Source organism: Triticum urartu, chromosome 7A (assembly GCF_056163025.1).
Source record: "Triticum urartu cultivar PI428250 chromosome 7A, HENAU_Tu73, whole genome shotgun sequence".
NCBI lineage: Eukaryota > Viridiplantae > Streptophyta > Magnoliopsida > Poales > Poaceae > Triticum > Triticum urartu.
In genome coordinates, this window is record NC_141879.1 from 20,145,450 (window position 1) to 20,155,981 (window position 10,532).

At 44.2% G+C, this 10,532-nt stretch overlaps 1 protein-coding gene across 1 annotated transcript; it reads right to left on the minus strand.

The window, feature by feature from the left end:
• Positions 1–434: 434 nt before the first annotated feature.
• On the minus strand, positions 435–2,083 carry LOC125522190 (transcription factor MYB53). Its single transcript, XM_048687277.2, has 3 exons — positions 1,620–2,083; positions 837–1,541; positions 435–593 (listed from the first exon to the last, which is right to left on the minus strand). The coding sequence occupies exons 1-3, from the start codon at positions 1,883–1,885 to the stop codon at positions 560–562; spliced, it is 1,005 nt and encodes a 334-aa protein (XP_048543234.1). The 5' UTR covers positions 1,886–2,083; the 3' UTR covers positions 435–559.
• Between the last annotated feature and the right edge of the window lie 8,449 nt (positions 2,084–10,532).

Consider the following 10,532-nt stretch of genomic DNA (forward strand, 5'->3'; position numbering starts at 1 on the left):
ATAGTCTATATGATGCAATAATTAGACTACCGACCATGCATATGTATATAGCCATACTATTATTGTCGCAAAGTAATATCACATTGAAGAGTAATGCGGACTCACAAGACCAACATTGTGGGATTAAAATATAATCACAATCCAATCAAATGACGACCTGAGTTTATCTTCTTCACGCAAGAGAAAGTTCAACAAATTAACTAAACCTTGTGTCATTATGCAAGACTAAAGAAATAAAGACGATGAGTATATAGTCACACTCACACTTTCATACACATACTTTTGCTGTCTGGAATTCAACCTATTACATATATTCCCCATAAACAGGGAAACAACAAAGAAACTAATTAAACAAAAATGAACATTAATTGCTATGAATATGTACATACATAAATGTTCTTCTGTTCTTTTTTCCCTGCATGTCCATGTCCCCCCCCCCCCCCCCCCCCCCCATCTTTGGCATCGATCGACCCAAATGTGCATCCAATTCAAAAATTAGTAGTCTCCATCTTTCCAGATTATTTTTAGCATTCTTGTTCTTATCTCTTCTATCTACCCATCACAGCTCACTTGAGTTCAGCCATGACATTTGCCTGCATAAAAATAAATAAGAGAATTAATCATTTCAGCTAAGCATTGTGTGAACTAATTTCCAGATAAAAATGACCTAGGTAGTAGAAATATAAATCAGGTTTAAGGAAAAACCATAGAGATTAAGTAAGAATATACGAGCAAATTTTTTTGGTGGATGGAAATGAGACATGGAGGCATGCATGTGTGTTTATTTTTTCTTTTCTCTTTGATAGAAAGTTCATGGAATGGGAGCAGGTACTCACTCTAGCAAATCCTTCCAACCACCGTCCGTGTTGAGGTCATCTATCAGGTTCAGGCTCTGTAGCCCGTCGAAAGGGCTCGACGCCGGCGTCTCCTCGCACGACACGCCGCCGCCGCCATTGTTCTTGCACTCCTGGTCGTCGGCCACCATTGGGTCGACGGTTCCGTTTCTCCCGCTCACCCCGCCGTGGCACCCAAGCTCCGTTGAGCTCAGCCCGTCGCTGGCGCTGAAGCCGTCGAACATGCCGCTGATGTTGTGCATGCCGCTCGTCGGCGCAGAGCTTGTCAGCGCCGGCAGGTTGTTCATGTCGTTCCACTGGCACTGCTGGAGCAGCATGTTCTGGTCGATTCCGCCGGTGCTGACGGCGAGGAGCGCCCTGAGGTTGTCCATGCCGGGCGCAGGCGCGGGAGCCGCCGCGGTGGTGAGCGCGCGCACGAGGCCCTGCAGCAGCTGGAACTTGGCAGCGTCGACCTGGAGCTTCAGCGCGTTCATGTTCCAGGCGGCTGTGGCCGCGCCGGAGTCGACGAAGTTACCGGCTACCGCGAGGAGGCCCGGGAGCCCGGCGAGCAGGCTGAGGTCGGTGCGCGGGCGGTGCGTGACGGGGTCGATGCCCATGCCGAGCAGCTTCTTGTGCAGGTGCGTGTTCCAGTAGTTCTTGATCTCGTTGTCCGTCCTCCCCGGCAACTTCGTAGCGATCGACGACCACCTGGTTAACCAACTCATCAGCCACCGGCGCCTGAGAAGAAGATATGTAGCCAGAAAGCATGCATGGACGGTTACTTACTTGTTGCCGAGGAGGGAGTGGAGGTGGATGATGAGCTTCTCCTCGTCGTCGGTGAAGCGGCCGCGCTTTATGTCGGGGCGGAGGTAGTTGGTCCAGCGGAGGCGGCAACTCTTGCCGCAGCGATTGAGGCCAGCGAGCTTGGGTAGGCGGCGCCAGCTGCCGTGGCCTTTCTCCTTGATGTACTCGACCAGCAGCTTGTCCTCCTCGATCGTCCACGGCCCCTTCTTCACGCCGGTCTCCCCGTCGCAGCTCGGCGACCGCCCCATCGCTCCACTAACGATCTAGTTGCTACTCCTTCTACGAAGCTTAGCTTGCTGGAGAGAGGTGTAGCTAGCACTGCCGGAACGTATGAGTTCGGGTTTTCAGGTTTCGTTGGGGTGGATAGGAGGGTTTTTTATAGAGTTTAGAGGGAAGGAGGGGGAGGTGGACGATGATGCGTGCATGGCCGCATCGAACGCTAAGGAAGTCTTTGTGTGCGGGAGACGCAGCCTCCTCTCTCTCTCTAGCGACCTCTCTGTTTCTCACTGTCTGTTTCTCTCTCTAGCGACCTCTCTGTTTCTCACTGTCTGTTTCTCTCTCTAGCGACCTCTGTTTCTCTCTCAAAATCTCTCACCCTGTCTGTCCCTCTCTGACTTTTTTGGCTATGGACCGAATCAGCAGTTTGCTTAAGCACGTACAATTGTTTAGTTTTTTATAAACCCTCTTATCTGGCGAACGTTCGTTGGAAGGCGTGGTATTTGCCAACGTTTTGATGACAATTTTAGGCAGTTCCTTCAGAACATCGTAGCCTTGTCAGAAATTCTCAAAAAAATATCCTGATCCCGAGGATGACGGGAAGGTTCGCGAAGAAGTTTTGAATTTCATTTTTTTATGGAAATGAATGGTTGCATAGAGAGCTCTTAGGCAACTTGGAGCCTCACGATATGCCAATAATCAAAATAAGGTATGACTATGAAACCCGCCTTTTGAAATGTGTAGAAAGAATCCTCGCATGCCAAGGCAAGGATTTCTACAATCTCATTACCTTTTATTTTTTGCCGCAATACGTCGTTTCTTTAGAAAGAATCTCATTACCTTTTTATTCACAAGGCCAATAGTGCAACTAACCAGCGCGATATAGCAGCATCACCTATCTATACACCCCACACCTAAAGCAGGCGTGTGTGCTTTGGTGTAACCATCTTTTCTGGTCAGAGATCTTTGTTGTTCGTGTGTATTTGATCAGTTCCTTCACTCTAGTGTAATTTAGCAAACTAACAAATTCAATCCAAATTGTTTCTAAGCTAATACATTGCATGTTGTTTTTTAGTTGTGGCACACTTTATTAAAACCAAATGATAGTTACATCATTAATCAGTTCAGCTAAAAGGAAACTAGGACGATCTCCAACACAGTGGAAATGTACGTACACATTGCATGTTAATTCTTTCAAGGGGAAAGCAAAACATCTCGGTTTTTGCACGTACGAAATCGATATGAAACGATAGATGGCGATCATCGCAGATGCACAATGCAGCATAGTCAACACCTATAATCAGGAAAAATATTTGAAACGACAGATTCACGGTCAAAAAGAGCCATGGCCGTGTGTATGAGGTGCACGTTTGCAGGAGGCAGAGGGGAGTTTGATCTACGTAACCTGACACGTGTGGACTTTGGCCTCCCAACAGGGAGCAACCTAGAAGGAACTACCTGCCTTGCCTCTGCCTTCCTTGAATTCCCCTCGTGTCACATGAATCAATTTGAATTTGGTGCACCTCACCGGCCGCCTCATCATAGGCCTATCAGGGCTGCCTAGTGGGGACCACCTTTTAGGTACCTCTACGGGCTGTGGGGCCAACCTTCCAGTCTTCCAGCTGGATGGATGGATGGATGGATAATGTCTGACTGTCAATGGCCCAGGTTGCCTTGCCTGCCAGCAGGTGATGCGCGAGCAGCTAATTAAGTAGTTTCCTGGGACTAACTAATCAATTAGGAGAACATACTGGTAGTATGTACATGTGTGTGTGCATGGTTGGTTGATGGGAAATGGATTTGGTGATCTCTTCATTAGTTTAGCTTTGCATGGGGTGAGGTTGTGTTGATTGGGTGGACATTCTAGTGAGCGGTCACATTTCTGTCCACAAGGCCAACAAATTTAAATAGAAGAACGGCTTTTCAGTTACAATTAGCTCGGAGGTTGTTGATCCATGTTTTTATTATAAAACTCAATTTCTACATATAATTGATTTGGCTATAAGAAAGTGGGAGGCCAATTGCATACATGGATGTATATTTTTAATATGAAAGAATAATGGCTGATTTTGCCATTTGGCACGCAACGTCGAAGAAAAGAGCATTGGCCAAGATATTCCAAGCCTATTTTAATGTGGGAATTTTGTGATAACTTGGATAATATGTTTGTTCCTATTTTAGTTCTTGTTCGACCTGTCTTTGCCTTCTTTTATGCTAATTTATGATTATAAAATAGGCATGTCACAACACATCTTCAACAACTCAGAACTAAGCCTAAATTTGCATGGGTAAGATCATCTCCAGCACATCCCCATCCTATTCCCGATCATTCAATTCCCCATGCTTGGGATATTAAACTTTTTTCCATCTAGCCCATCCTAAAAAATTTAACCCCCACCCCCCCCACCCCCAATCTTTTCTTTCTTTTGCTCTTTATTTTTGAAATGTTTCCATACGAACTTCTTTTGAACATATATTTTCAAAACATTAATTCAAAACTTGATCCAGGATACATATCAAATTAAATGTTGCACAATAAGAATTGTTGTTACTAATCAAGCCACGTATTACAAATTACATATAGTGTAAGGCTAAACCATCACTTCTGATTGTTCTTCTAGCTATTTGCGTAAACTAAGAACATCATCCCTGCAATGGATCCCACAAGAAGAACATGTTCCTGATACATGGAGTATGAACCAAATCATAACAACAGCTAGGAGTGCAAGGTGAAGCTTCTTAGTTTTTTTATCTGGGCATGCCTCTCGTTGATTTGGCCTTGCATCTCATTGATTGGGAATAATTGCTTCTTGCATGTGTCTGTCATAGCATCATCTAACTAGTTTACCAGTGGTCGATGATAGTAGTCAAGCATCTGATTTACATAAATCTTTACGAGATTGACCGATATCCATTTGTTGCAACGAAGTCATTCTTGTTTGTGTGTATAGAAAATAATATGATCAACTGGGTACGTATGTGAAATTGCAAACAAAGAGGGATTTATGTTACCGTGCTTCCACAGCCAGCACAAGCGAAGAAGTCTCAATTTGGATTCCTGGGGGTGTAGAAGGTTTTTTCAATAACAAGGAATTTGCATCCCCAAACATGCATGGATGGGCTAGCTAGATTGTGGGGAGGGAGTATCGTTGTGAGTGGTCTATGGTTTGCAGGCGGAACTGAAAGAGACGTTGTTGGGGCGTGATAATTTTCCGAACATGGGATGCATAGGTGGCGATGTGTATGCATGAAGGTTTCTATGGCCGAGCCGAAGGGAGCGGTGGGGAGCTCAACCATGAAGGCGGTGAAGATGTCCAAATATGGCACCATCAGATGGTGTGACCTCAGGCTCCTACCACATCTATGAACTCTTGTGGCATCGTTCCTGGCCACATCGGGGTCAACAATGGTGTAATCGGATGATGATGATGTAGACGAAAAAGATAGGGTAGGGGAGAGAGCGGTGGGGATACGAAGGAGGGGGAAACACCTGTGAATTCCTAGGCCGGGAGCACTACATAGGTGACCGGGCAGTCGTGGCGCGACGCGGACCGAGAGGGATGAGCCGGCTGCCCAAATTGGCTGAGACTTGCGATGCTTGGAGCAAATATTGGCTAGAGGAGTTGGGAAGGGGGTGGCGGTTAAAAGATATAATTTTGGGGGACTAATGTTTCGGGGAAGGGCCGATTAGTGCTTAACTCCCCAAATCACAAAAGTTTTGAGAAAAAATGATTTTGGGGGGATGGGGTAGAGATGCTTTAAGTATGTGTTGAGTGGAGAGCGAAACCTTGGAAACTTTTTTGTATATGTGAAACTGTTTTTGACAACTTAGCCAAAATCACATTTTTAAATATGAAATTGACAAAAAAAACTTTAAATGGTAGGAACTTGTCCATATTGAAGGAAATATTCCCAAGAGGCAATAATAAAGTTATTATTTATTTCCTTATTTCATGATAAATGTTTATTATTCATGCTAGAATTGTATTGACCGAAAACTTAGTACATGTGTGGATACATAGACGAACAGAGTGTCACTAGTATGCCTCTACTTGACTAGCTCGTTGAATCAAAGATGGTTAAGTTTCCTAGCCATAGACATGAGTTGTCATTTGATTAACAGGATCACATCATTAGAGAATGATGTGATTGACTTGACCCATCCGTTAGCTTAGTACGATGATTGTTTAGTTTGTTGCTATTCCTTTCTCCATAACTTATACATGTTCCTATGAATATGAGATCATGCAACTCCCGAATACCGGAGGAACACTTTGTGTGCTACCAAATGTCACAACGTAACTGGCTGATTATAAAGGTGCTCTACAGGTGTCTCCGATGGTGTTTGTTGAGTTGGCATAGATCGAGATTAGGATTTGTCACTCCGATTGTCGGAGAGGTATCTCTGGGCCCTCTCGGTAATGTACATCACTACAAGCCTTGCAAGCACTGTAGCTAATGAGTTAGTTACGGTATGTAGCATTACGGAATGAGTAAAGTGACTTGCCGGTAATGAGATTGAACTAGGTATTGAGATACCGACGATCAAATCTCGGGCAAGTAACATACCGATGACAGAGGGAACAAAATATATCGTTATGCGGTTTGACCGATAAAGATCGTCGTAGAATATGTAGGAACCAATATGAGCATCCAGGTTCCGCTATTGGTTATTGACCAGAGACGTGTCTCGGTCATGTCTACATAGTTCTCGAACCTGTAGGGTCCGCACGCTTAACGTTCGGTGACGATCGGTATTGTGAGTTTATGTGTTTTGATGTACCGAAGATAGTTCAGAGTCCCGAATGTGATCACGGATATAACGAGGAGTCTCGAAATGGTCGAAACATAAAGATTGATATATTGGATGACTATATTCGGATACCGGATGAGTTCCGGGGGTCACCGGATATTTATCAGAGTGCCGGGGGGTTATCGGAACCCCCGGGGGAACTAATGGGCCTACATGGGCCTTGTGAGAGAGAGAAGGGGCCTAGGGCCACCTCCCCCCTTGGGAGTCCGAATTGGACAATGAGGGGGGGCCCTCTTTCTTCCCTCTCTCCTCTCCCTCCTTTCCCCTTCCCCCTTCCTAGTTGGACTAGGAAAAGGGGAGTCCTACTCCTACTAGGACGAGGACTCTCCCCTCTCCTTGGCGCGCCCCTAGGCCGGCCGGCATTCCCTTGCTCCTTTATATACGGGGGCAGGGGGGCACCCTAGAACACACAAGTTGATTGTTTCCAGTTGTGTGTGGTGCCCCCCTCCACTATAATCCACCTCGGTCATATCGTAGCGGTGCTTAGGCGAAGCCCTGTTGCGGTAGCATCATCATCACCGTCATCAGGCCGTCGTGCTGAAGAAGCTCTCCCTCAACACTCTAATGGATCGTGAGTTCGTGGGACGTCACCGAGCCGAACGTGTGTAGATCGCGGTGGTGCCGTACCTTCGGTGTTAGGATCGGTCGATCGTGAACACGTACGACTACATCAACCGCGTTGTCATAATGCTTCCGCTTACGGTCTACGAGGGTACGTAGACAACACTCTCCCTCTCGTTGCTATGCATCACCATGATCTTGCGTATGCGTAGGAATTTTTTTGAAATTACTACGTTCCCCAACAGTGGCATTCGATCTAGGTTTATGCGTAGATGTTATATGCACGAGTAGAACACAAAGGAGTTGTGGGCGTGGTTATATACATATTGCTTGCCGTCACTAGTTGATTCTTGATTCGGCGGTATTGTGTGATGAAGCGGCCCAGACCGACATTACGCGTACGCTTACGCGAGAGTGGTTCTACTGACGTGCTTCACACACAGGTGGCTGTTGAGTGTCAGTTTCTCCAACTTTAGTTGAATCGGATTCAATGAACAGGGTTCTTTATGAAGATCAAAAAGCAATCACTATACCGCGTTGTGGTTTTTGATGCGTAGGTAAGAATGGTTCTTGCTCAGCCCGTAGCAGCCATGTAAAACTTGCAACAACAAAGTAGAGGACTTCTAACTTGTTTCTGCAGGGAATGTTGTGATGTGATATGGTCAAGACATGATGCTAAATTTTATTGTATTAGATGATCATGTTTTGTAACACAGTTCTCCGCAACTAGCAGGAGCCATATGGTTGTCGCTTTATTGTATGAAATGCAATCACCATGTAATTGCTTTACTTTATCACTAAGCGGTAGCGATAGTCGTAGAAGCAATAGTTGGCGAGACAACAACGATGCTACGATGGATATCAAGGTGTCGCGCCGGTGACGATGGTGATCATGACGGTGCTTTGGAGATGGAGATCAAAGGCACAAGATGATGATGGCCATATCATATCACTTATATTGATTGCATGTGATGTTTATCCTTTATGCATCTTATTTTGCTTAGTTTGACGGTATCATTATAAGATGATCTCTCACTAAATTTCAAGGTATAAGTGTTCTCCCTGAGTATGCACCGTTGCGAAAGTTCGTCGTGCCGAGACTCCACGTGATGATCGGGTGTGATAAGCTCTACGTTCACACACAACGGGTGCAAGCCAGTTTTCCACACGCAGAATACTCGGGTTAAACTTGACGAGCCTAGCATATGCAGATATGGCCTCAAAACACTGAGACCGAAAGGTCGAGCGTGAATCATATAGTAGATATGATCAACATAGTGATGTTCACCATTGAAAACTACTCCATCTCATGTGATGATCGGACATGGTTTAGTTGATATGGATCGCGTGATCACTTAGATGATTAGAGGGATGTCTATCTAAGTGGAAATTCTTAAGTAATATGATTAATTGAACTTAGTCCTCGTAGTATTAGCATATCTATATTGTAGATCAATAGCTCGCGTTTAGCTCCCCTGTTTTATTTTTGATATGTTCCCAGAGAAAACTAAGTTGAAAGATGTTAGTAGCAATGATGCGGATTGGATCTGTGATCTGAGGATTGTCTTCATTGCTGCACAGAAGAACTATGTCCTTGATGCACCGCTAGGTCACAGACCGATTGCAGGAGCAGATGCAGATGTTATGAACGTTTGGCAAGCTTGATATGATGACTACTTGATAGTTTAGTGCACCATGCTTTACGGCTTAGAATCGGGGCTTTAAAGACGTCTTGAATGCCACGGAGCATATGAGATGTTCCAAGAGTTGAAATTAGTATTTCAGACTCATGCCCATGTCGAAAGGTATGAGACCTTTGGCAAGCACATTACCTACAAGATGGAGGAGAATAGCTCAGCTAGTGAGCATGTGCTCAGAATGTATGAGTACTACAATCACTTGAATCAAGTGGGAGTTAATCTTCCAGATAAGATAGTGATTGGCAGAGTTCTCTAGTCACCATCACCAAGTTACAAGAACTTAGTGATGAAATATGATATGCAAGGGATAACGGAAATAATCCCAAGCTCTTCGTGATGTTGAAATCGACGAAGGTAGAGATCAAGAAAAGCATCAAGTGTTGATGGTTGACAAGACCACTAGTTTCAAGAAAAGGGCAAAGGGAAGAAGGGGAACTTCAAGAAGAATGGAAAGCAAGTTGCTGCTCAAGTGAACAAGCCCAAGTCTATACCTAAGCCTGAGAGTAAGTGCTTCTACTGCAAAGGGACTGGTCACTGGAAGCAGAACTGCCCCAAGTATTTGGCGGATAAGAAGGATGGCAAAGTGCACAAAGATATATTTGATATACATGTTATTGATGTGTACTTTACTAGTGTTTATAGCAACCCCTCAGTATTTGATACTAGTTCAGTTGCTAAGATTAGTAACTCGAAACGGGAGTTCTAGAATGAACAGAGACTAGTTAAGGGCGAAGTGACGATGTGTGTTGGAAGTGGTTCCAAGATTGATATGATTATCATCGCATACTCCCTATATTTCAGGATTAGTGTTGAACATAAATAAATGTAATTTTTTGTTTGCGTTAAGCATGAATATGATTTGATCATGTTTATTGCAATATGGTTATTCATTTAAAGTCAGAGAATAATTGTTGTTCTGTTTACATGAATAAAACCTTCAATGGTCATACACGCAAGGTGAATGGTTTATTGAATCTTGATCGTAGTGATACACATATTCATAATATTGAAGGCAAAAGATGCAAAGTTAATAATGATAGTGCAACTTATTTGTGGCACTACCGTTTAGGTCATATTGGTGCGAAGCGCATGAAGAAAATCCATGCTGATGGGCTGTTGGAATCACTTGATTATGAATCAGTTGATGCTTGCGAACCATGCCTCATGGGCAAGATGACTAAGACTACGTTCTCCGGAACAATGGAGCGAGCAACAGACTTGTTGGAAATAATACATACTGATGTATGCAGTCCGATGAGTGTTGAGGCTCATGACAGGTATCGTTATTTTCTGACCTTCACATATGATTTGAGAAGATATGGGTATATCTTCTTGATGAAACATAAATCTGAAACATTTGAAAAGTTCAAATAATTTCAGAGTGAAGTGGAAAATCATCGTAACAAGAAAATATAGTTTCTACGATCTGATCGTGGAGGAGAATATTTGGGTTACGATTTTAGTCTTCATTTGAAACAATGCGGAATAGTTTCGCAACTCACGCCACCTGGAACACCACAGCGTAATGGTGTGTCCGAACATCGCAACCGTACTTTATTAGATATGGTGCAATCTATGATGTCTCTTACCGATTTACCACTATCG